Here is a 27,198-nt window from a genome sequence, read left to right as displayed (position 1 = left end):
TAAATAGAGTAGATGTAGAGGGGAACACTGTATGCCAAACCTGTCCTACCAGCTGATAAGTAGTTATAGGAAGTCCAAGAAGCTGAAAGTATCCACATTAAAGTTTATAATTACATACATAACTAACAAATGCACCAGAATAAAGCCTTACAAAAAATAATTTGTCTACTTCTGTACTCAGTCATGGAGCAATACCACCTGCTTTTTCTTAATTCCCAAATGCATGGTTAGCTAATGTTGAAGGCTGCAAAGTCTGCATTTAAAAATAATTAAATAAATTATTACAACTCGTTCATCTATTAGGTTGATGTAAGATGTGCCCTGCAGTCTACACCCTGATCACAGGAATTTCACTACCTGAAAGTGTAAGATGATTTCATACTAAGCACATCTGCTAGCACTGCAGTAGAAGATGTGACTATCCTCTAGTTAAGTAACACAAATTAATTTAAAGTGTGGCTTGGATAAATCCATATAACTAAGTTAGAAACACAGAGATTTTTCTCTGTTCCCACAGGTTTAAAGATTTAAAGCAGTAGTGCCTAATGGTGACAGAAAGGACCATCTCTTGCTTCAAAATCAATGTGTTGTATCATTGGCACACTGGTTGACTCTGGAGATTCAACAAAGTCTATGTGTCTCAATTTTTCCCCTTAAAAGGGGGCAAATGACACTCACCTGCCTCTCAGGACTCTTACAGTGCTTGCTGGTAACTCGAGACTTCTCCAAGATGAAACCTGCCTGTTACATGGAAATAATTCCTGTGGTCATCCATCCATTATTAGGTCCTGTTGTCTCCTTCATCTGCACATAACACATTTCTGAGAAATGCAAGTTTACAGACAAAGTACTTTAGAGGGGAAACCACTTACCAGAACTGCTGAAACAGTCCTGCTACATAACTACTGAGCTCTCTGCAGGATTAGGCCCTTGGCCAGAATCCCTGCCCCACTCTCAGCATCACTCTATTATCTTTTGTATTACTACACTTGATGCCACATGGTGATCAGACATCATATTTCATCTCCTGAACTTGGGGAAATCTTGTCAAAGCCTCATGTCTGCCAACAGCAGGCTGCTGGGAAAGTGAGAACCTGATTACCACATCACATCAGTAGTGTGGCACATTGGCCTCATCACACTGCAGGAATTCAGCTTTAAACAAAAGGAACATCAGGAACAGCATCCTCACACTTTTCCTCCTTCACTTGCTATTCCCTTAAACCTTTCACTTGCTTCTCCAGCTGCTACGAAAAACCTCTATTGTTTTTATCAACCTTTGGGATGATGGAATTGATAGCCTAAGAAAGATTTAAGCAAATCCAGTTGGGTCCTCTGATAAGCAATCAATGATTGCTTGAGCTACAGAGCACTCAAATAGTTAAGAATCCAACCATTTAATTGATGCTTGTTTCTGCAGCTGTGCAATATCTCTATTTCCCAAGAGAGCTGTTTCCAGTTGCTGCTCAAGGTTTCTAACAATCAAATGGATCAATTCTGCAGATACCTTAAGGCTGTGTGTTAAGTAAGAATGATGTTTGTGGTGCCTATTGGGTGGGGAAGGAGGCAGTGGAGAAAACAACATTTCATTCACCAGAAAAATATCCATGTATTTTCTGTTTTAAACACTAGACATTTATTTAGACTTTAGAGCCCATACATTATCGAATAGTTTTAATTAGTCACATTCAAATATCATAGGCAAATATATAATACAATAAATTGCATTTGTACACATAAATACAAAATTTGAGGTAGGGCCTCAAGAATAATGATTTCTTAAATTAATAACATACAGCTTTATAATACGGACTACATGAAATATATATGATGCATCCTTTGTAACATGATATATCTTCTTCACATATAGCTAATGAAAAAATTATTATGACCTGGTTAGGGTACAAATCTTTATCCATAGGCAGCAGTACCCCATAGAATGCCTGTAAATATATATATATATATTTATATATGACATTACGCAAGTAATTAAGATTTAACCCATCAGCGATGGGTCTGTAATAAAGTGCCATAGGACACAGGGAGCAAATTCTCAGCAAAGTGTAAATTGTCCCAGCTCCAACCAAAGCTGTGACAATTTGTACCAGCTAAGTATCTACAAGGTAATACTACGGAATAGAAATGACAGATAACAACAGGTTTTAGTCAATCAGTAATTTTCCTAAGAATGGAAGATAGCAATAAGGCAAATGGTTACCTGAAGATGTATTTAAACTTTATGGGCAAATAATAATATTGCAAGCAGTAAGGTCCAGCCCAGCTTCCACATTATGTTAAACCCATCAGGATAAACTCCTCTCTTTGGCAACAGGCTGCCTGAGGGTGGCAAAGGCAGAAATCCCAAATACTCCTACCCTTCTCTTTCCTTGAGTCCCTCAGGAATATCAGGCTTTGACCATTTTACAGATATCTGATGTGCACACTATTGAAAGAGAAAGCAAGAAACAAAGTTATTACTGAAACAGAACCTCTCTGGGATGCCACTTCCCTGCAGCTCACAATCCCTCCAAGGTTTTGATTGCAAGAAGTGGAGCTGCAGAATAAGAAACCAATAGGAAATCAATGTCTGCCACAAATCCACAAATAAGCAATTGCTTTAACACAGCCAACAAGAAATCATATTATCCATACAACTGCACACATATTGGAACAGACCAGTGGTATTTAAAATAAACCAGGTGCTGGAATTTCATGGCAAGAGATAGCCACCAGTGGATCAGAAGCAATGATCTTCAGTGATGAGGCACATCTAATGTGGTCAGTGGAGCAGAACCTAATTAAAAGATGCTTTGACCCAATTGAAACATCATATAAAGACAATCCAAGTCTTTCTCAATTAAAGGTCATTTTGTTAAACCCTTCTTTTGGGAAACAAAGTGCTGCCATGTCTAGCTGAAGCAGAGATTTTCAACATTGCATATTAAAAAACACTAGGAAGACCTCAAAGAATTTGAAGATGGCAAGCATTTGCATTAGGCATAATCTTTAATGCATACAATAATGCACCTAAGCTCATCCAGATATTCAATCCCATTTCAAAGAAAAAATGTGCAACATAATTTCATCAAATTTGAACATTTTTTACTCACAAGATAAATAGATCTGCAAGTACATACATCACACTTTCACTAATATGGCTTTTTCCCCTCCTTTTTTTTTTTCTTTTAAAGATCTTTACTGGTATTTAATTAGTTATTAAATTTATTTTTAGAAAATTATCAAAGTACATGCAAACTTTTCCTAGAACATGGTAAATGAAGTGCATTCCCAAACTTCAAGGTTACTTCTCATTTAAAGAAGACACTGCTGGTTTATTTAATCTCAACATTCAGATATGGCCAGTAAAATATTTAAGAAGTCCAACGTGAAAAAAAAAATCTGCTTTTAACACACAGTGAAAAATTCATATCTTCTGTGAGTTTTGTATGCATTTCTCCCCTCTCTCCCAATGTTTTTTCAAGCCTAGTAATGGAGGTCAAAGCTGAATACAAATACCAGCTAGAACTATATCACTGTAATATGTTTTCAGAGTTTCAAAGTCAAGTCTAATCGCGTGCTAATCCCATTTAGCAGGCACAGGAACAACATTTCAATTAAAACCAAGTAGATTAATTACATAAATCATAGAAAGCAATTCAGTTTTTCATGTGCTTTCTGATTTGGGAAAGGAAAAGATATTATAACCTAGTGGTTTTCCTTCAAATTATAATTGTTATACCTAATAGACAGTAACTGACATCCTTACACTGAGGTAATTTTATTGCAATTAGTTAATCCCAGTTCCAATGCATGACCTGAGACAAGTTGGTAAGTGAAAGGATTCAGAACTGTTAAGCTGTTTGTGTCTATTTTCTTTTTGTTAAAAGAGGAACAAACCTATGGATATATATATTTATTTTTCTTTAATCACAGTAGGAGTGAAGAGAAACTGGCCTGGACTCCAAAAAATCAAACCAAGCTCCTAGGTAATATCCATAAAGAGAGGCCTAAAGCTATTTATCCTAACAAAACCATCTAATTCCCACTAGAAGGGTTGATTTTAGGTTCCTTTTAGGAAAGGTCCCTCAGCCATGTGCAGGCACGGTAGCCAAATTTCCAGCTCATCTCTGTGGCTCTTCATTCCATCCAACAGCTCCTCAAACTTGCCTCGACCAGGGAAATAAGAGCCAGAAGCAAGAAGAACAAACCCCTTATTAAAAGGGCAGGAGAAGCTGAAAGAAGGGGACAGAGCTTTAAGGCAGAGAAGCTCCCAGAAGGGTCCTGTCCTGCTGCCATGCAGAAAGGGACAGGCAGAGCCCCGGGGGTGACATTCAGGGGACTCTGGGGCCAGCACAAAATGTTGTAAAATCTGCCCTCCCTTTGCTGAGTGACAACCCCTGAGGGCACTCGGTTTGTCCTTTTGTGAGGATTAAAGGTCTCCAGCAGTGCCTAGAACTGGCAACACTAATTGCCCCTTGAAAGAGGACATTCAGCAAAATGATTAATATATTTAATATACATATATATATACACACACAGAGAAAAGAAGTCAACAGTTTGGGGAAGTGTTACATTAAGGTCTAGGTTTTTTGTTTTCTTCAATGGGATGAGACAACACATCTACTGATCTACAGACACACATTAACTGAGGATTTACCTGAGACCCTGTAAATATGAAGACAGACAGACAAAAGAATGGGATAGAAACCATCCCCTGAAAGGAAAAAAACATTTACTGGATACTACAGGAGTGTGTGTGGGGAGGGAAAAAAACCACCTAAACTACTCTAAGCTCACCATCTCTACACTGATTGATAAGATATTTATAGGGACATAAAACATCACTAGTACACACTACATGAACACTGATCACCATTAAAAAATATCATATATGTATGTATAGGATATAACAAGATAGTCAAGGTTACAGTTTTGCCAATTCTTGAAGATATATTTTTCTCCCTCATTCTAGTGCATTTATAATAAATTGGGCTATTTTTTATTCAGGTAAATAAATGTACTCTTAAAAAGCTCTATTTGTGCTCTGCCCAATAGATACCAAAACTATTTAAGTCTAGCATTCATATCACCACTTATATCTGATTTCTACAATGTAATGATTTTGGATGCCCTATTGCTATGCAATGTTTTAACATCCTTTTACTCAACTCTCCTCTCCCCCCAACCCCTGCATTTCTGATATTGTATCTGTGCAGATGACTGCAGTGATTAATTGTGGTATTTTGGGTTTTTTATTCATTGAAAATATTTTACATGGGGGGAAAAAAAATAATATCCCTACTTACATTTCTGAGAGAATACTGCTTTGAAGAATTTACGTGCTATATATATAATATATAGACAAGTGGGGTGTTGCTATTTCCCCGTTGGCTGAAAGAGAAGAATACATCATCTAAAGGTTATATAAAGATGTTTATAGGAGCATATGAACGGGGAGAGTCACAAAGTTGAACAGCACATCTAACTTGGGATAACTGTTGTCAGGTGGTAACTAAACTACACTTACCACTGTAGGAATACAAAGTTAGGCACAAATTATATGATGGCTTCTTGAAGAGATACTGTAAACAAAAGCAGAGAAACAAGGAAAACTATGTTCAGAGTATTGGAGTGAAGTGAGGAAAACCACAGTTGCACTTAGTGTGGAGGAAGGTTTCAGACACTTTGTATAACTGAGGCATTTTGATTGCAATGACAGAGATCAAATTATCAAAAGAAATGATGACAGTACTTTCAGCAGTGATGCCCATACACCTCAGGCTGCCACCATTACCAAACCACTTCTGGACTCCAATGCAGCTCACTTCCAACCTCACATTTTTAGTTCTTTAAGGTTTCCTTTCTTTTTTCTACTTGAAAATAGCAAAAGAATTATTGTGTTTCAGTTTTCTGATGCCATATATTTCTTCCTGGTGTGCTGTTTAAAGGGTCTCCACTTGTTTAAATAACAATTCCTCAAAGTTAGTATAAATCATAAAAGAACTGTGCAGACAAAGCAGGTCAAAGTCTGCTGTCAGTGTAGACAAAGTGACTCCACTTACTGCAAGAGCCTCATGCTGAATTTTTACCAGGACTGCAGCAGATACTGTTCTTTCCTCCCTCCCATCCTGAGGACTCAACTTCCCTTTGATTATCCTAACAAGATCCCAATGCCATCATAGCTGCCTGTTACAAGGATGCTTGTGTGAACCAGATCAAATTCTGCATAAAATTTCCTTTAAAGATTTTTTTCCATTGTGGTTTGGTTCTTTTTCTTCCTACAGATAAAACCTGGTATGTCACCCCTTGTGCAACACACCTGCTTTTTCACCAGGTACAGAACAGGTCAGGAGCATCACCTAAACCTGGAAGTGGTCCAGCTAGGTCTTCCCTGTGGCATGCAACACTGAGTCCTGCTTCCCTACAGAACCACTTTCAGGCACTGAGAAAAGGAACAGAAGAAACAGTGGGGGAACAAAATGGGAAAAAAAGAAAAAAAATATCAGAAAAAGCTGACAATGCTATTGCCACCCAAGTAATAATGATTATTAGCATTGGGTCCCCAGTTCTATATCCTTCACTGGCAGTTTAAGTCCCAGGGAAGAGGTTCCCAGTGGATCAATCATATTCATGTAACGTTCACCACGGTGCTTGGCCAAAAATGGACCCCAGTCAGGCTGTGGAGAGCACACCAGCTTGAGCCTCTGCAAGAGGGGGGAGAGAAAGGAGAAGCTCATTTGAAGTTATGGAGCAGAATTACAATGCAGAAGAGAAAAGGATGGGCTCATTTAAGATTATTGATGATAGCCCTGCAATACTCCACTGCTCAGTATTTGTTTTGCAGAAAGTTTGCAAGATTAATAGAGGACAGAGTGCCCAGATTTTAATTATACATTCTCCCCTACATCATATGAGGGGAGCTCAGAATCATTGCTAAAGATTGTGAGGCTCCCTTGCTGAAGGACACGTGCACAATTACTTAGCCCAATGGTCTAAGCAGTGGGTGACTGCATTAAAATAATTGGATCTGTTTAGCATATTTCCCAAAAGTATACAAATGACCAAAAAGGAGCACATTACAATGAATGAACAAAGATTTTAATTTTGAGATGAATAAATGTTTCATTTCTATCTGCAGGAGAAAAGAAAGAGGAGAACGTTAGTCTGGCAAACAACAAAAATCTTCTAATCTTTCCACTGATTTCTTTATTGAATATAGAATTTGATTGGTGCATTTACAGATAAAAAAGAAAGAAAACATATTTCTGATAACTTGAAAGGGAACAATTATATGTTTATTGCCTAATAAAGTGACTCAGACCTCTATATCAGTTATTTTAATCTCTGCTTAATTACCAGCTTGCAACTCTTACCTCCCAGATCAACCATAATAATTTTATGCAGCAGACTCAATATTCAGGAACCACCAGGCTAAAACTAAAATAGCTTCAGCAACAGCCCCTTCAAAACAGATCCAACTTTTTGGTGTTTCTTTGGGTACACAATTAGAGGGAGAGCAAGGAGAGCTCCCTATTTTGGGGGCAATATATACGCAGTACTGCACATACAAGTTGGATCTGAAGCAGAACAATTGGACCCAGTGAGAAGAACTCATGAGATGAACAAATCAGTTTAATTTCACACCAACTCCCTTCCAGTAGGAGCAGTTGTCTCCTGCCCTATGTGCTCCAACCTGTGCTCCACAAGGACTAAATGGCCCTTTAGACAAGTGGCCTCGTTGCCCTGTGCCAGCCACATCCTTGGATGTTCTCCCTAGGGTGTCCCACCACTTTTAATATTAAATTCCTCTGCTCTGCCTGAAGCCAAAAAGCGTGGTCTTTTCCCTCAGGCATTTGTAGTGCAACATATTGAGAGACCAAAAAGACTGTTCTATTTTAGTACCATTTTCTCTCCTTCTCAGTTTTGAGGCGTGTAACAGCCCCGATGGGTTTTGCAGGAGCTGAAGTGCAAAAGCAGCTATGAAAAGGGTTCCTTAACCCAACAGGCAGCAGCACAAGCAGGGAAGAGAGAGCAGAACTCAGAAAGCATTCAGCTTCTTTTCAGAAGATAAGGTGAAGGCAACGAAGGGATGAAATGCCAACATGAGGAAGATATTGCTGGGCCATGCCCTGCAAGGAACTGAGGAGCCAGGGGATGGGAACAGCCAGGGAGAGGTGGCAGGCAGGGACAGGACACAGGGGACAGAAGGAAAGTGCTACCTTTCTGGAGTGGTTGGGGGAAGCAGCAGGAATCTGATTTGCAAAATAAACAAAAGCAGTATAAAAATAAAGTGACACTTGGGATTTTTTTAAGCCCCAGGTTCCAGAGGGGATCAGCTCATTCAACAAAAATAAAGAGATGGAGAGGTGCAGGGGGAGATCACCAAGCTTAATAATGAGTAGTCTGAGCTTTAGAGCATGAGGTCTTTTGAGTCATCTTATTTCTGAATTCCACCAATTCCAAACCCTCCTGAAGCCCACCCCAGCTGACCTGGGTACCAATCATCTTTGCAACCAGGAGTCTTGTGATGGAGATCTCCTGACACAGCACACACCAGCACCTGATGCTTCCTACAGCTTCCCAATGCTTTTGCAAAAAGGCCAACAAATCCAGGAGAACAACTTTCTCCCTGTAACTCCATACTGAGGCTCATGAAATCTGTAACTCCTTCTAGGTCTCACAAAATCAATGTCTTAACAATTTAGGAGCATTTTTATTTGAGGAGCAGGGTTATCTGCATTTGAAATCAACTGGGCATCTCTTTGCAACACAACAACCATCTTACCAGAAAGTAATCCCAGCACTATTAGCCATTGAGTATCACAAAAAAATCAATGTAAAATAAAACAGTCTCCTGTGACCATATTTTGAAGCAGGAAAAAAGATAGAGGAATTACCTCAATAAATTTCCCTGGAGCTAGATGCATTTTTATCACAAACATAACTGGGATCCAGATAACTGAGCAGGCCAGCATCAGCCATCCAAGCACCATGGACCAGCCTGGGTAGTGGTAAGCTCCATAAGTCATTGGTTCCCATTGGTAAAAACTGAAGCAAAGAATAAACTGGAAACAAGGAAGGAAAACAAACATGTTTAAAGAAGCCTGCTAGGCAACAAATGGTAGGTATCCCCACACCAAGCTGGTATTTATGGAGTATAGATAAAAGTACTAAGGCAGGGTGCTCCCACAAGCTGTAATAAACAAGGCAGAGTCTGAATCTAATGAGTTTCATGGCAATTTTGCAAAATCCCACCAAAAAAAGAAATAATTCACTGTATTGATGCCAGAAGAATTGAAATTAGAATCTTGCCCCTAGAGTGATATGCTTTATTACATGGTCTATTGGCAGTTTTACCTAATGTGATTATGCTAAGTTACTCCATTTCACTTACTGAATGAATAGCAATACATCTGCTTACATTTGTGCATAATTCAGTAACTTTTGGGAAATGCTTGCACTCACAATAATTGCACACAGAAGATTTATAGCAGTAGAACTAGGTGAAGGCACATATAAAAATGATCAGGTTTTTTATTTTTTTTTTTCCAGAGATGTGGAGTAATTGAAAGTCTAATATTAGACTATCTAAATGTACCAAATATTAGCTTTCCAGAAGCAATAACAGAAAAGAATGTACTGCTTGGTTTTGCTGTGTCTGTTTCCCTTGCATAAAAACTGAATTATGACTGATCAGTGTCAATTTATTTCTCACTGGAAGTTCACTAAACATTACATTTGGAGGGAACAACATCAGAACATGCAAGTTTGAACTGGCCTTGTTTGCTTTCCGAAGTTGCCTTCCTTAAGAGACAACATAATTTGCTATTTTTGCTATAATTTTTGCTATAAATTGCTATAATTTGTGATTACCAGCAGTAGCCAAGAGTTCAGGAGTGATCAGTAAAGGATCAAGCAATTTTCAGAAAAACTTTACAGTTACCTTCACAGGTGTAACAAAGAGTCTGAGGCAACACTTTGGAAACAGCCAATGGAAGAAAAAACCAGTTTAAAACAATGTGCACATACCTTTGTTTTTAAAATGGCCTTCAAGAGAAAAAAAAACTGCATTTCTCTTGATGTTACCTTGCTGCTTTAAGCTGGGCTACATCCTCAAACTTGTAAAAAAAAAAAGATTTCCAAACTATACATGGGCACAATCAAACAACTGTTGCTACTGGGTAGGGAGGACAGATCTGCCTGGGTTTTATTCATAGCAATAATACCCTGCAGTGAGGACAACTGCTAAAGAGAAAATACACACAGAAAAGTTGGAAAATCTTCATGAAGTCCACTGGATAAATTTCTCTCATTGTTGAAAGGTTTTTTTTTCCTCACAATTTAAGATTTTACTGAGCTCACCAGAACTCACTGGTCCCCTCACAAGTGCATCTCTGTCTGAAAAAATAAAACCCAAAAAAACTAAACCTTTTCAGTTTTCAGGGAAAATAAACAAACCTCATTGTTGAGCTAACAACGTTGAAAAGAAAGGACAACTTTATCCAGAGTCTCTTTTTGTCTCCCCAGAAATAAAAAGGATTTTCAACATTGATGCTTCACTGAAGAGCAGGACAAATAATAACTTTCCAGCAGAAAGAAGTGGAAGAAGTTGGAGTCACCATTTTCCCCTCTCTACCCCACCCAGCTGATCCCATCCTTACCTTTTCAAAGTGTTATATTAAAAATTGTAGTAATTTTTCTTCTACCTAAAAACTTATGAATACTCCAGAGCACTGCAATGAAATGCTGAGCTTTTAAAACCCTGTGTAAATACTGATAACCTTCCTGCACCTCTGGCCCCAGCTGGAGGATTTCAGGCTAAAATATGTTGTTTCAAACATAAAATACTGGGGGAAAAAGCTCAGTTGTTTTATATGGACTTATCAAGCTGAAGACTGTTGAAATTAAAGAATTATTTAATCCTTGGGCCAAAACACGACCTGCAATGAGGTGTCACACCTGTCCTGAGGATAAAATGGGAGGGAAACATTCTGTAGAGAGCTGGGTAGTAAATGTAAGTACAGTTATTATTCTTTGACTCTTGGACCCGAAAACACACGGGTGGCAATGGCAAACTGAGAAGGTGCCACCTTTGGGGTCGAGTGGAGGTGGGAACGGGAAGTTTAAAAATCCTTCAAGGATTTGGGGTGGAAATTAAAAAAACAAAACAACAAAACAAAACAAAAAAAAGGCAGGCAACACGAGCTGCTTTTTCGATTAAAACCTTTTTCCAGTGTCCAGGGAAGCAGAGGCACACACAGCCCCCTGGGACACACAGCCCCCCAGCCCCCTGTGTGTCCCCATCCCTGTCCCTGTGTGTCCCCCCCCTGCCGCTCGCTGCCAGCTGCTGTCGCACAGCGCCCCCTGGCGGCCACACGTGGCACTGCTGAGCGCGGGCTCCGGGGACAACGGGGACCACGGAGTCACCTCCCCCCCATCCCACATCACCCCCCCAAACCCCGGGTCTAAAGGGTCTGGACACAACAGTGCCTGTTTATTTGATGTTAATTTTTTTATTATTATTTTATGTTACGTTATTTTATTTTTATTTTATTTTTATTTATTTCAATTTTTCTTTTCTCTTTTCTTTTTTCCTTTTCATTCAAGAAGCTGCAGGGGTTTCTTGTTGGTACAGCCTACCACCATTTCCACCCCTGAAAAAAATATCTCCCCCTCCTTGCTGCTACAACTGCCACTCAAATTCCCACCTAAGCCAAATCTCTTCACTCAGCTTAGGACCCAACACAGGAGTTTCTCCCCAGCCCAGCCTGAGGAGAAACTAGCTGACTCTTCCTGTTCTTCTCCTCCCTGCACACCCATATCCATGTCTATAAATCCCCCCTACACCTGTGCATACAACAACTTTCAATGCTGCTCTGCAGTGTTCTGCCACACCAGCAGTTTGCACCCAGGGCAAGGCAGCATCCTCACTACCAAAAACCTCATCACTTCAGCTCTGTTCCAAGAGGAGGCTCAGGGGAGACCTCATCACTCTCTACAACTCCCTGAAAGGAGGTTGGAGCCAGGGGGGGGTTGGGCTCTTTTCCCAGGCAACTCTCAGCAAGACAAGAGGGCACGGTCTCAAGTTGTGCCAGGGGAGGTTTAGGTTGGATATTAGAAAGAATTTCTTTATGGAGAGGGTGATCAGACATTGGAATGGTCTGCCCAGGGAAGTAGTGGATTCTCTGTGTCTGGAGATATTTAAAAAGAGACTGGATGTGGCACTCAGTGCCATGGGCTGGGAACTGCAGCGGGAGTGGATCAAGGGTTGGACTTGATGATGTCAGAGGTCCCTTCCAACCCAGCCAATTCTATGATTCTATGATCAGGATCTGGGGGTGTTGGTCAGCAGCCTCTGAACATGAGCCAGCAGTGTGCCCAGGTGGCCAAGAAGGCCAAGAGCATCCTGGCTTGCATCAGCAAGTGTGGCCAGCAGGAGTAGAGGTGAGCATCTTGTTCTCAGCCTTAGTGGGGCCACATTTTGAATTCTGGGGCCAGTTTCGGGCCCCTCACTAAACAAGAATACAGAGGTGCTCAGGTTTTCCAGAGAAGGGCAGCAAAGCTGGTGAACAGTGTAGAGAACAAGTCCTCCAAGAAGCAGGTGAGGGAATTGGGGTTGTGTAGCCTGGAGAAGAGGAGGCTGAGTGGGGACCTTCTCACTCCCTACAGCAAAGGAGACTGGAATGAAGTGGGGGTTGGTCTCTTCTCTGAAGTAAGAAGTGACAGAACAAGAGGAAACAGCCTCAAGTTGTGCCAAGGGAGATTTAGATGGGATATCAAGAAAAATTTCTTCACTGGAAGGTTTATCAAGCATTAGAATAAGCTGCCCAGGGAACCTGTGGAGTCTCCTTTCCTACAGGGATTTAACAGATGTGTAGATATGGTCCACAGGGACATGGTGTAGTGGTGAGCTTGGCAGTGCTGGGTTAATGGTTGGACTTTATGATTTTAAGGTTATTTTCCAACAAAACAAAACCCTGATTGTATGATCTACACATCCAAGAACAAATGTGCACACATACATGTGTGTGTGTAGGTATTTTCATCTAATATCTAATCCCTACTGTTCAGAAGCATCATGAACAATGAAGAAACACCACCCAAACTCCTGGGAGAAGGCATTATAAAAGTTGTTGCTTACTGTTAAAATAGTTGGAGTCACAAATGCCCAGCAGACTCTCCAGAATTTACTTGGCTGGAATCCAATCATCATTTCTATATCTTCACAAAATCTTTGCAATCCTGTAAAGAGCAAACAAATGCAATTAGGTGTGAAAGAAAGCAGCTGCAACCTGCAACATGGTGACCTTTGTGTCTAATTACAAAAACAAACATTGATTTGGTGGAAAACTTCAGTGGAGGATCTAACCACATAATAAAAATGAAATTATAATGGTAGGAACAGTTCTAATAGAATATTTACTTCCTAAGGGTTAAAGCAAAATTGAGCTTTTACATGGCAATGGAGTGTTCAGAATGTTTGGAGTTGTCCTGGTTTGGGCCAGGAGAAAGGTGATTTTCTGTCTTGTACTTTTGCTTTTAGCTAAGTCTCTTGTAAGTAGCTGCACTTGCTGAAATTAACAGCAAGTTTCTCAGACATTGTGTGCTTCTAGGATTGATAACACTTGATGTTTATAGTTACTGCTAGAGACTGGTGTGCAGAGCCAAGGACACTGCTCAGCTCTGAGGAAAACATTTTACCATCCAGGAGGACAAAGAGGTCCCACCTGAGCCCTCCTTTGGGGAGGAACAGACAAGGTAGATGCCAGAATTGACCAAACAGAGTATTCCATCCCATATACGTCACACTCAATATAAATTTGAGGGATCACGAGGGCCAAGCCAGACTTCTGGATTTCCAGATTTCCTGATCTCCTGCTTCCCTTCCTTCACCCGGCATCCTGGAAGGATCCCGTCCGTTCGCCTGCCTGTGCTCCTGATCCATCCCAGCCCATATCTGTGTGTTCCTGCCTCCAGCTCCCAACTGCTGCTGACTCCAGGAGTCCAGCCTGGACTTTCCCAGGGCTGCCCTGCAGCCTCGGTGGTGACGTGAGAGTTATTGGGGGAAAGGAGGGAGGAATGTGGTTTCCATTTTCCCGTATATTTGTATATATTTAATAATTTTTTCCTATTTATCATTACTGTTTCATTAAATTTGTGTAGTTTAGTTTCCAACCCATAAGTCTCTCTCCCTTATTCTCTCTTCTTTCTTTATCAAGGAGGAGAGAGACATTAATAGAGAGTGTCTGTTATCTGGTTTAATTGCCAGGCCAGTGTTAATCCGTGACAGGAGTTAAAGTATGGAAGCTTCACACCAACCTGCAGAGATTTGTTTGAAGTTCCTATTAAAAATGAAGTTCCTTCTTGGAATTGTCAGTAGATAGTCACAGCTTCAGACATGTTTAACTATTAGCAGTTCAAGAGCCAAATGAATGTAAACATATATAGGGAATACACAGTACTCATGTTTTTCCTTGTGAAAGACTGAAAACAGATTGGTTCCATAGAAGGCAGAGGCTGAGCTAGTTAGCAGAATGCCAATTAAATCTCAGTGTATCTGGGCTCTCTCTCAGATCAGCCAGGCCTGCTGAATAACTTGGGGAAATAAATAACACATGATATTCCATATCTCAATTTCCCCTCTCTAAAGTAGGCTGATGTATTCATAAGTGCAGCAGATAGAAAATCCATTCAAAAGGAGAATGCAAACTGAGACAGACAACTACTTCATTATTCTGCTGAAGGTAAAACAACCAGAATTACCAGCACTTCCTACACAGACACTGCAGCAGTTACCACTCTCTCTGATAATGAACATTCCCAAGGACAGACTGTCAAAAAAACAGATTTGGAAGGCACATGAACCAAGTTAAGGTCATGTATTTTCAGTTTCCAACAGTGATTTGCTCAAGCTCAAGAATCTTTGTATTTAGCTACACATTGCAAAATGCAACAGTGGGAATTATCCTGATGATTAAATTAATACCTGCAGCTCCAAGCTATTCTTTACAAATCGTGCATCATAATCTAAACAACTGGAGAATAACCACCTATACCAGCATGTGAAATAAAAAACATCATTTGCCTGGATTATGTAGCACTGACTCCACTGAAATATAAATGATTGCAAGGTAATAACCAAGTGTGTCTCCTTTTTAATTGAAAAATCTCAACAAGCTCAGCAAGCAGAACATGTAATGAGAACTAAAGACAGATTTATTTCATCATAAAAGCACCTGCCACAATTGTGCTAACCTGCTTGCTGTGAAGGGTACATGCATACAGAGAAAGGTGGCAGCAGAGTGTAAAACAGCAGTTGTCAGAGCTTGAAAATATATTATGCCAATTTTAAGCACTGCTTGAAGGACTGTAACAGGAGCAGCAGCTTCACTTGTATTTACAACATGCAAATTAAAAATATACAAGCTGCATTTCTATGAAGAGTCCTTAGAAAAGGAGCTTTACTGCAGTAGAAGTAGCTATGGTACGTTAGTCAAGCAGATAATGATTGCAAATTAATCTTTACTTTTATTTGTAAAAGATTGGAAGCTCTTTAGGCTAGCAAAAGGTTAATTCCAGGGAATAATCTTTGACATAGTTTGTATCAAAGGCTTTACTAACATCTGTTGATTAGCAGTCATTCAGTAGAGAAAGCATGGAAAGAATTACTTGTAATGGGCAATATGATTACATTAAAGCAATATGTAACAAAAAAAAAGTTCCCTTCAAGCTTTCCTTTGCAGCACTAGAATCATTTCTGTGTTGTTTTCTGTTTTTCATAAATGTTAGCATTTTAAGGGATACTGAATTTGCTGGGCAAAGCTAGCAGCAGACAGAGCTATTTTGCTTCCATACCTAATAAATAAAATGTTGCTGCAGAAAGGCAGGTTTGTAGTGCTTCTGCCACCGAGTGTTCAGAGGAGGAACAGAGCCACTGTTTCCTCCCTGTTTACCTTCAATCATCTTGAAAAACATACAGAATGGGTAAATTCTTCAGATTTAAGCAGTTTGGGGGCTATTTAAGGTGCTCCGGCCTAATCTCAGCGAGCAGATGAGAAGGGAGAAAGGAAAAAACCCAAACAAACCCTTTTACCCACCTTAAGCATTTCCACTCACCATTTTTTATGGAATTGTACTGATTTTAGGAAAGCTGGGAATTTTGGTCAGTGTGATGAAGAGATGCTAATGTCTCAGATGGCACATGCCAAGTGGGGTTTCCACAGGAAGGGTAAATGCTAAACCTGGTGGTAGTGGGGAAGGGAATGGGCAACTGGTGTTGTCACCATGCAGAGTTAAGCAGTCTATTACTCTTTTTTTTTTTTCAGCTTCACTTTACCAGCTACTTTACCACATGATAAAATGCTGCTTTGACATATGCTGTCCAATAAGAGTATTTTTTCTTACCATATATATAGGAAACTCCAACGAGCTCAAAGATGGCAATGATGACAAGAGAATAAGAAGCTGCATAAGTGTCCACAAGCTGTAGCATATACATTCCACCCTACAGAAAAAAAGAAAAAAAAAAAAAAGGAAAAAAAAATGCTTAAACAGCATAATTCAAGTGAGAGGAGGACTGAATCCACCCTAGGCTTTGGAACACCAAAATTGGGCTGATAGGTGATGAAGTGAAGACAAAGAAAGAAAAAAAGGGGTAAAAGGGATGGAATAAAACAGTAAAATAGATTTTGTGTGCCCCCTCTTGAAACTGCTGGGAGTTAATAATGATGGAGGAATTAGTGGTCAACAGACACTGAAGTTTATCCAATGTGGATGAGAATTTCAGTATTAGCTCCACAGCTTGTCAATAATATCAGCATATATCTAACAGTCTGTATTAGATATAGATAGATAGATAGATAGATAGATAGATAGATAGCAAATCTGGGAGGGAAGGCACCTAAACCTGGTGTATATAATATAACTGTTTTTTTCCTTAAATGAATAACTAATTTAGATTATTGCTTTGAAGGCATAGGGGAAAAATTAGGAGTCTGAGTCTCAGAAAGATCTGAACAGCAAAGTCTTTGAAATAGAGCTCAGTCAGAGCAACCACAGGGAAAAAATTAAAAAATAAAATAAATAAATAAAAAAAATTTAAAATAAAATAAAATAAAATAAAATAAATAAAATAAAATAAATAAAATAAAATAAAATAAAATAAAATAAAATAAAATAAAATAAAATAAAATAAAAAGCTTGCTGCAGATTTACTTGCACAGGAGCAGAACGGCCACCAGAGGGAGGTTGGGAATAAACAGGGACGCTCCAAGATGCTCTCGTTACCTGAGTGATCATAGGAAATCCCATGATGAAAAAGGCGACGCAGCACACAAGAGTGAACAGTGCCTTGTGTGTACGTAAATATTTGGGGAACTCATCCGAAACTGAGGTGACAATAGTCTCGATGGTGGCAAACTGAAAGACAAAAAGAAAAGGATTCATTTCAGGGTCCACAAGGTCCACAAAATGGTCCAGCTGGGTATACTGGAATATGAGGATTTCAGATCACGAGTGCTTGGATCTCAACACCAAAGCTTCACCCAAATTATTTCAGCCTTACTTTGTTCCTCTTTTTGCAAAGCAGTTCACTGATTGCATGGAAAATAAAGAGTTATCTCAGGGTCTTTCAAACAAATGAAATAGGAAAAGCAAGAAAAAAAGAAGGGCAAACAAAAGCAGTTTACCATTGTGTCCAATCCAAGTGTCAGAAGCATCAAAAAGAATATTATAGCCCAGAATGGAGAGAGGGGAAGCCTAGTCAAGGCTTCTGGGTAAACCACAAAAGCAATTCCAGGGCCTAGAAGTGAGAAAAATAAAGGCTGTGATATCCTGCATCACACTAACATCACTGACTGAATGGAAAAGAGGGAGAGGTAAAGTCAGGTGTCAAAGTATAATACAATATTCTGCACAACTGTGCCAGGTACCTGTCTAAATAATGAAAGGGCATCACACCCTACCTTGGTCTGCCACAGCTTCAATATTCACTTTGAGCTCATTAGCCATGAAGCCAATAACTGAGAAGATGACAAAGCCTGCAAATATACTGGTGGCACTGTTGGTACATGTGACTATCAGAGTGTCCCTGAAAAGGAAAAAGAAGCAGCCATGTCACCTGGTAGCAATACATGCAAGAGGAATACATTTTAGGAGTCTCTCTTGTAAGCACACACATCCTGTGGCAACACTTTTACACTGATCAGGTGCTTCTGATGCTGAACAGAGATGACAGAAGTCTTGGCACCACCACCAGTAACCAGCTGTACAACTTTCCATAACCCCCATGCTGTATAGGAAGCCACAGGTAGGTCATGCAGAAGGATGAGGACTTCTGCTCTTGGTGTCTCCAAAGAAGGTAACAACAAAAACATGGTTTGCAACCCAACATTTTACACAAAATATCAGGGTTAAGCTTCTCATACCTTGCAGCACCCACTTTAACAATGCAAAGGATCATTGGAAATAAAAAAAGAAAAAACATTCAGTAGAGAAAGAATCACATATGTGGAAACTGCATATTAAATTTCTGCATGTCTCACAGTGGCAACATCTACATGGGGGTTGTTCTTCAGCATAGGCTGCCAACCAAACCTGCTCACAGCTGTTGACAGCTGCCCAGCTCTCCTGAATCAGCCTAAACCTACTGAGTCAGAAAATAGAGAGCCAACAGGGACTGTAAGAAGCCTAAAACTCATCTTGAGACTGGTGGATTGCACCTTGGGGAGAAAAAACAATACACAAAACCAATAAAGATTAAAGAAACAACAACAAGAAGACAAATCAGACAAGGAGAGAGAAGAAGAGGGGAGGGAGGAAAGGAGGAGAGAAAGTTCTTTCTAACTAGATTTCTGCAAGTTAGAAGATGACTGGTTTTGGACAAGACAGGTTTAATAAGAATTATGGCTCTCATACCTGTAGCAGTTATTATGGAATTTGTTGTAAGAAGAGAGAGTAATTAGACCTCCCCATGCTGCAGATAAGGAGAAGAAAATCTGAGTGGCAGCATCCTTCCATACCTAAGTACAACAGACAGGAGAGAAAACAGCATCACTTTCAGGGAGGGGTGTTAGAAAGATCAATAATATTGCTAAATGTTAATGTCAGGGCAACAACACAGAAATAGCTTGAATGAACTTTAGAGCAATGTATGGCAATAAAACATTTAAAGGCAAATGTGGAGCCCATACAAAATAATAATATAACCTTGGCTGTCCATGGAAGGCACACATATTCAAACTACATTTCTTGATACATATCAGTGAATACATTCAGCAAAGAAAATGTAATCCAAGAGGAAAAATCAGCATCAGGTACTGGTGTTTGTTCTGCCAGTGGATTAGGACATAGAATTTGATCCTGATTAATTTAATGTCTCATGCATTATTCAGGATAATCTTTGTTCAGTAAGTGACACCTATTTGTAGTGTTTCTCAAGAAATGCAGGTGGGTTTATTGGGTTACCTATCAAACACTTCATGTGCTTGGTCAAGTCAAGGCAGCATCCACCAGCCACCAGAGTATGAAAATCTACACCTCCTTTTTCATGCTCTAATTTCCAAATGCACCTACTCAGAGATTCAGATGAAACATTAAATAGGAAATAAATAACAGATCTGTAATAAGATGCTTAAAACACGTTATATGCACACAAATAACAAACATTCATTGCAACAACACTGCACATGAGATAAAGAACAAGTTTCCACAGGTGACACCACTTGTCTCTGCACACAGAAAATGCTTGCAACAGGCAATAAGAAATTGGGATGATTTATTCACCCTAGCAGAGTTATAAGTGCAATGAGAAGCCCACCATAGCATCAATCAGCTTCTCCCACTTGGGTGTGATGAAGTACCAGATCCCAGCTCCAGCTCCAGGCAGAGTTACTCCTCTTATAAGCAGGATGATGAGAACTACATAGGGGAATGTAGCTGTAAAGTACACCACCTGGAGAGACCAAAAACATTATTGTAGAAAGGGCTTATTTGGATGCCCAAGAGGGAGGGATGAGAGGGGGATAATACAAGTGCTACACTGCTGCCTGAAGAAAGCAATTGCTCAGGCTCAGAGACAACAAGCAGGGATAAACTGGGAAGACAGCAGGGGTATTTCCCAGGAAATCTGAAATTTTAAAGCTCTTCTTGCTGCTGGAAATAGGAATAATATCACAAGCAACAGAGGTAAGAGCTGGGCAAAAGTCTGGAGAACAATGGGAGCTAAATGGAGCCATCACCTTTGATCCTTACCCAGAGGAAGCCAAGATAGCTCAATGGAAATGAAGTGAGCAATGCCACTCAGCAACACAAATTTCTGACATTTCTGGGGGTTTTTTCTATTTATTTCTGTTCTTAACTAAACCTAAAGAATTGCAATTACTATTTGCAGCTCTTAATAATTACATATCACCCTGACAATGCTTATTGTCCCAATGTGAACAAAAAAGGAAGTCAGTGGAACCATCCAGCTAGACCTAATCATCATGATGTCTAAATACACACCAGAAGTGGTGTGTTTAATGTCTTAATAATTATCTAGTACAGAGCAGAGCTCTCTCTGTGGTCAAATAAATGGCAGACTATGGCCACTTAAGCTGTAGACTCTACCCAAAACCATTTCAAATCCTTGTCCCATTAACCTCTGAATCTCACATGGACCAGACTCCAAGCTGATGTTACTTTTGAAACTGCTTTCCCAACCTTCTCTTTGCTGTTTCAAGAAGCTGCCCTGATAAAGTTTGTGCTGTGAATATACTGATCTCATCTGTGCATAAATAAAGGTTTTTCTATCCCCTGACAGCAAGAAATCAATAATTTTTTTTCCTGGCCACTGAGACTTGCTCAAACATTTATTGCTGCATCCAAACCCAAGTTATTCTCCTGTACACTGCCTATGGTCTTTAAAGAAACTTTTTTTTTTTTTTTTTTTGCTGTGACACTGAGATGGAAGTAAAGTAAAAGTATAAAAAGTAAATCTCAACTTTCCCCTGGCACTGTGAGCCTCTCAATTTTCTGCTTATTTCCAAGCTGCCTCCCAATAGATATTGCATTACTGAAGGTTTCACAGAGAAAAAACAAAAAAACCAAAAAAATCACACCCAAACCAGTGCTGCTGCTGAGAAAATAACTGCATTTCTCTGCTCAGAAGGCTGCCTGGCCAATCATATCCCTGCATTAAGGACATGCTCCCTCTTGAAACAGTTGTTGGCTAGGAAGCAAGTCAGAAAGCTGCAGATTTAAGGGACATGTGAGGTGTCAGAGCAACAGAGCTGCAGGTACAGGGAGGAGTTTTAGGAAGATGGCACACAGGTATTTGGGAAAAAAGGATACACACTGTCAATCACCAGAGACCAGTTTATGTTTGGTCCTGATTTGAAAATATGTTTCTTAGCATCCTAATTAACATCACCATGTCCCTGATTACAGTGAAATTGAGATGACTGCAGATTTTTAATGAACCCCACACCTAAGAGGGAAGGATGCTGAAGGAACCTTTTTCCTATCCAATGGGTGACTAAAGCTCAAAGGCTCACTTTACACTTACTGAAGATTAGGCAAAAAATGCTGAACTGAAATTATCTTTTTCTTTGCTCTGGCTAGACATGAAAACACAGACAGGAAAAAGGTATTTCATTAATACTTTGCTATTTGCTGAAAATAAGGTTCAGTAGTTCACTGCCTTAAAAAAAAAAAAAAAAAAAAAAAAGAGTGTGGTTCCCTTACTTTCTTGCAAGTAGATAGTAATGAATATTTCTCTTACTTTTCCTGATGACTTGATCCCTTTAGCAAGGGAGGCATATACAATCACCCAAGCTAGGAAAAGAGACAGTGCCAAGGGCCATCTAATCTCACCAGGATACTCAATGCCTGCTGAAATCTTCAATACAAAGTACCTAGGAAATAAAAACAAAAAAAATTACAAAATAAAAAATTAAAAATAAAAAAAAATAATAATAATGGCACCAACTGCAGGCAGAAATTCAGTGCAAATTCCTACAGTATTTAGTTTTGCTTCAGCATTCTCCATGGTTCCTCTAGAAGGTTGCAGTGTCTCTCCCCATGTATTATTTTATTTATCTGCATTGCAGTAGTAGATAAAAATGACAGACATGGGCCAACCCCCCAGCTGTGCTGAGCACCACAGGAACAGAACACAAATAATCCAGCACTTGAAAATCAGCTTTCATCACTCCTATGCATTAAAAAATGGGTAGAATTTGCTGTCCTCAATTATTGTCTTTCCAGTCTTCCAAACACTGATTTGGTGTTTGCTACAGTGGACTTTAGAGACAGATTAACATAACGACTGTAAACAAAGAAAGATCTTACTTGAAGTATTCTTCACTTCCACTGACAAAGGTTTTGTTTCCTTCACTGGTGAAGTTAACCATGGTCAAGTTTGGATAGGCACTCATACAGAAAGTAGAGTTCTTGATTTGTATTTTTGGGTGCTCACCAATAATGCAGGAATCTGAGAAAAAGGAAAAAAAAATTAGCTTGCCTAGATTTTTTTATTTTCCAGGTAGGGTGTAAAATGACAACAAAAAGTGTTAGATCACACATAACAGCTGAAGTTTTTCAAGTGTAGAAGTTTTTTTCTCCAACACCTGCCTTTCAGAAGTCATCAAGATCAGAGAAAACCGGGTCTTAAATGAACTCGTCGTTTTACCCTTTTATCCCAAATATCTAAGGCACAAAAGGAGGCTGAAGGAGTGAAAGAACTTCTGCTCCCTGACCCTCTCCGGAGTCCCTCCATGGAAGCAGGAGCCACTGTGTCCCCCGGGCTGGCACTGGGAAGGGCTGCGGGATCCCCTGGAGCTGCCTCCAACCCGAAGGACCCCGGGACAAGGCGGGGGGACCCGCACCGCCCCCGCTGCGAGGCTGCCAGCTCTGCCAGGAGCTGATTTTCCCCGTTTCCAGGCACTGCAAAGTTTGGGCCGTTTGCAAGAACGGCTTTCGTTTCTGTTTTGTGTTTTGGGGTTGGTTTTCGTTTGTTTGGGGTTTTTGTTTATTTGCTGTCGGTTTCTGGGTTTTTTACTTGTTTGTTTCGGGTTTGTTTTGTTTGCTTTCGTTAAGCAGAAGCCTTAAACCCGAGAAGTTTTTAATAAAAACAGGGACTGTCAGCTACAGCACTTTGTTCCAACGTTTTTCCGGGAAAAAAAAAATTTAAAAAAAAAAATAAACCTAGGCTTTTTTAGCATTATAGTTCAAAAAAATCCCATTTATCCTCGATGAAGAAAAATTTCAAGCTAAGGGGGGGTAGAAAAGCGCCCGTATTACACAGATAACTCTGTGCTAGGAACCTCTCCTGACCACAGCCATCCACGATCTCTGCTGGCATCTCCCAGGGGCGCAGCTGAGCCGGAGAAAGCTCTGGAAACCCATCCTGGCCACAGAGAAAAAAAATAAATTAAAAAAAAAATGTAAAAAGCTTGTCCAAACTTACCTAACAAAAGTTTGTTCTTGTCTTTACAATCTGGCGTATTCCATGGGTTGTTACAGGAAGCCCAAGGTAGCACTGGTACAAAGGACGCAAAAAGGTAGAAAAGTGTGTAGCACAGAATAATGTTGTAGTATATGGCTATTAGTACCGAGATGATCAGCATCGCAATGCCGCAGCCTGGGAGAGAAAGAAAAAAGAAGGAGAGAGAAAAACAAGGCATTAATCCCCTGCGGAGGGCGAGCCCCAGAGGGGCCCGGTGGCTGCAAAGCGACGGCTCCACAAGGCGCAAGTTGCGCGCTAACGCTGCTGAGCCACCGGCGGAGCCCATAGCATGCGGCTGCGGAGCGGGGCCTGGGGGTGTTTAAGCCATGCAAGAGAGGGAGTGCAGTTCATGCTCCCCAAAACCGGGCCGGCTCCTGCTCCGCTCACCTTGCAAGGCGGGGATGGCTTTCCAGACCGACACCGGCCCCTGACTAGCAAACTGCCCCAGGGAGACTTCCAGGAAGAAAATGGGGATCCCAGCTAGAGCCAACATCATCAAATAGGGGATGAGAAACGCACCTTGGGGTGGGGAGGGATGGAGGGGGAGAAAAGAGACAACAACCTGAATCATCGCGCAGGGACGGGCTGCCCGCGGAGAGGCGCGGAGGGGCCGCTCCGCTTCTGTGTTCACACCGAGGTGAACTCGCCCCCCTCCGCGGCCCGGTGCGGAGAGCCCCCACCAACCCAGCAGCCCCGTGAAGATTTCTGCTCGTGATACTGGGGACAACTGGGTCAAGACCTGGAGCTATTTTTAAAAACGTCAATTTGTCACCTACTGACGGTGCCTCCCAGCCCCGGAGGTGGGGGGGCGAGCAGCTTTCTGCAGCTCCAACATTCCCTCGAGACAATAATTATTAAATCAATAGTTCAACACCTCGCACTTCAAAATTCTCAGGTGTAAAAAGGGAGAAAGAAAAAAAAAAGGCCCATTATGTTTCAGCAAAAATTGGTTTTGGTTTTAAATCAGTAGTTCTCCCATAATACATCTTTAGCAGCCTCCACACAACTTGTTTGCAACGCTCAATCCCTTGCTGATGCTCCTGTGTTACCAGAGGGAAGAGGATTTACACCGACAGCAGGTTGGTTACAATAACACCCCCTGCTTGGCAGCTTTAAATAGAAGCTTCTGTTGGGGCAACTTCGGCAAATAATTAATTTTTTTTTCTACTTCTTGTAAACTATTAACAGCACAAGCCCCCTGCCAACGCCTCCTCCCTTCAGCCGAGCCGCATTCTATTTCAAACGCTTCGTTTTCAATCGGCCACTGAGAGATTTAAAAGAAATTCCCCGGATCTCACTAAATAACTTAAAGGCTCCACTTGGATTTAAATATCCTCGTGTGACATCGCCGACTCGAAAGTGCTTTGAATCCTCCTCTCCTCTTCCCTCCCCGTCCCAGAATTTGTGTCCCAATTGCGTTTAAATGAGGCTGAGGAGCTCATTTAAGAAGCCTAAAGGTGATCAGCTTGGCTCTTCGTTTTCCTCCCTACCCGGCCAGAACCGATTAATTGCAGATTTGTTCTGACCATCAAAAAAAATAAATAAATAATAATAATAAAGAAAACCAAACCAAACCAAAAAACCACCAAGCAACCAGGATTCTCACTAAGTCGCTGAGTGGCTGGAGGTGCCCCCGGACCTCGGCTCATCCCGGGGCTTATTGCCCGGCTTTGCCAAGGCAACCGGGATGCACTGGCCCCCACTTTCCCCGGGCTTCTTGTCCCAGACAAAAAGGCCGGGACCGGCTCCGCCACGAACGGTACTGCAGGTAGAGAGACAGGAAAAAGCCATCATACCTCCCCCATTCTTAAAGGCCAGGTACGGGAACCTCCAGACATTGCCCAGCCCCACTGCATAACCCACCATGGAGAGGATGAAATCCAGCTTGCTAGACCAGTTCCCTCGGGCTTTGTTTTCATCCCCTGCATCATCTTCCTAAAAGTGGGGAAAGGAGGAGGGAGGAAATAAAAGAGAAGATTGGGGAAACAACTACTTTTACAAACAACCATAGCGCTGCTGCTGCTGCCTTCACTGGAGGGAGCCCTGGGGGAGCAGCAGTCAGGATGCGGGGGGGGAGGGTGGGTTGGGATACCCCCCCTCTTCTATAGCCCCGACCTGCGGTCCCTTTTGCCAGAAAGAACACGAGAAGGGCTTTTAAACCCTGGCCCTTTCTGAGACTGCTCTCGAGGGAGAGGAGGCGGTGACTGTCCCCGAGGGGAGGGGGGGGAGGGTGAGGGGGTGTCAGTCTGTCAGTCCCCGCTGCCCAAGCAGCTCCGCCCCTGGCGAAATGCGCAAGGCTTGGCCCGACGGCCCTTCACGGAGATTTCGGCCACTGCAATGCGCATCCCTCGGCCATGCTGGCATCTACGCAGGGCCCCAGGGGGGTCTTCTGGCTTCTAATTCCACGGAGGACGGGAGGGCTCACAGGATTCTCGGGGGGGAGAAGCTCTCAGCACTCTTGGATGAGTAAGGACTGATCGCCAGGCCCCAGCAAAGCCGGGGAGGGAGCTATTCCCCTGGCCCATAGAAACGAAGTTTTTAAAAAAAAAAAGCTTAACCAGAATAAACCCGCCCCGTCCCCTCACTTTCAGGTTAAACCAAGATACGCAGGAGAGACCCGGAGCCTTCCCGGCTCCCATCCCGAGCAAAACCCTCCGGGTGTGCAGGGCCAGGCTCTGGGAAGGGGTCACATCTTGTGGGGTTGATTGATTGATTTCCCTCTAGATTTGGGTTACAAATATTTACAATATAATTTTTGGCTCCAAAGCATTCAGTCACCAGGGACTGGAGCTGAACCTGGGGAGGGCAAGATCAGAGCACTTTTTCTCATCTGGTGTAGGGACAGGACCTGGCCTCTTGCAGGGAGGTGTAACCAATGTGCTCACACGGCTCCCACAAGCCAGGGCCGGGTTAATTACCGGCACGATTCGAGGAATGCACTGGAATTAATAGGGAAATAATGATTGTCGTTTATACCCATTGTTAGCACTCACCAGTAGTACAGCACCTTATCTGAGACCTCCCTGTCCCCTTCCTCCCTCCTCCCGACTGCTTTGGAACCCCGTTCCAGAATCAGCCTCAAATCAGGGTTGAGTGTCAAAGTTCTGTCATTCCCACGAGCTGAAGGGCCGGGGCAAGAGGGAAGAAACCCTGTGAGGAGCCAACTTACCCCCTCCACTCTGCCAGGAAGAACTGAAGTGCTGCCATCTGTGCCCAGTACCACGGTACTCTGGCTCAAGGTCACCCAGGCTTCTTTGGAGTTGTTCTGCTCCAGTGTGCTCTTGCCAAGGGTCAGATTAGCGTCCCCGGCTGTGCTTTGCAAAGCGGGAATTTTGCAGTGGGGGATAGCAGCTTGCCCGGCAGCCCCTGCCCCAGGGCCGTGCTTGCACGGAAAGGTTTCCACAGATTCCCTCCGGAGAGTGGAGTTGGCTTGCACCGGGGTGCTGCTGAGCTTGCAGATCCCGACTTTGGTCCTCTCAGAATCATTTGGTTTAGCTTCTTCGAAGGGAAGTGTTTTGTTGTCGTTAGAGAGAGATCTGGGAAGCCTGGCCATCGCGGCAGGGGCTTGTGCTGGCGTATTCTGAGGCTCATTTTCAGGGCTGATTCTTACAGCTCCTGCACCTTCATTGGGTCCAGGAGCACCGGTTTCAGGACTGTTCATGACCTGCTTGCTCATATCCCTTTGACTGGTGTAATCCTAAAACGATAAGTTC

General features: G+C 41.7%; 1 protein-coding gene across 1 annotated transcript; it reads right to left on the bottom strand.

The window, feature by feature from the left end:
• Positions 1–6,548: 6,548 nt before the first annotated feature.
• Positions 6,549–26,819, bottom strand: SLC6A5 (solute carrier family 6 member 5). The gene is made up of 15 exons (XM_008504792.2): positions 26,621–26,819; positions 25,282–25,416; positions 23,873–24,004; positions 23,447–23,620; positions 22,330–22,471; positions 21,761–21,893; positions 19,817–19,951; positions 18,916–19,019; positions 17,964–18,088; positions 17,688–17,800; positions 17,287–17,418; positions 16,405–16,504; positions 13,142–13,242; positions 8,898–9,065; positions 6,549–6,704 (listed from the first exon to the last, which is right to left on the bottom strand). Exons 2-15 carry the CDS (start codon positions 25,349–25,351, stop codon positions 6,549–6,551), a joined length of 1,785 nt encoding a protein of 594 aa, XP_008503014.1. The 5' UTR covers positions 25,352–25,416; positions 26,621–26,819.
• Between the last annotated feature and the right edge of the window lie 379 nt (positions 26,820–27,198).

This window comes from Calypte anna, chromosome 5, assembly GCF_003957555.1.
Source record: "Calypte anna isolate BGI_N300 chromosome 5, bCalAnn1_v1.p, whole genome shotgun sequence".
In the NCBI taxonomy this organism is placed as follows: Eukaryota; Metazoa; Chordata; class Aves; order Apodiformes; family Trochilidae; genus Calypte; species Calypte anna.
Note: the sequence above shows the minus strand (reverse complement) of the source record. Positions and strands in the feature narration are given on the sequence as shown.

Excerpts from the sequence above, each read along its gene's own strand:
- SLC6A5 (XM_008504792.2), bottom strand. The coding sequence starts at position 25,351 with ATGGTGGGTTATGCAGTGGGGCTGGGCAATGTCTGGAGGTTCCCGTAC. Across the intron at positions 17,801-17,963 it reads TGAAGCTGTGGCAGACCAAG|GCCCTGGAATTGCTTTTGTG; the intron begins GTAGGGTGTGAT and ends TCTCACTTCTAG. Across the intron at positions 6,705-8,897 it reads CTCCAGGGAAATTTATTGAG|AGGCTCAAGCTGGTGTGCTC; the intron begins GTAATTCCTCTA and ends CCCCTCTTGCAG.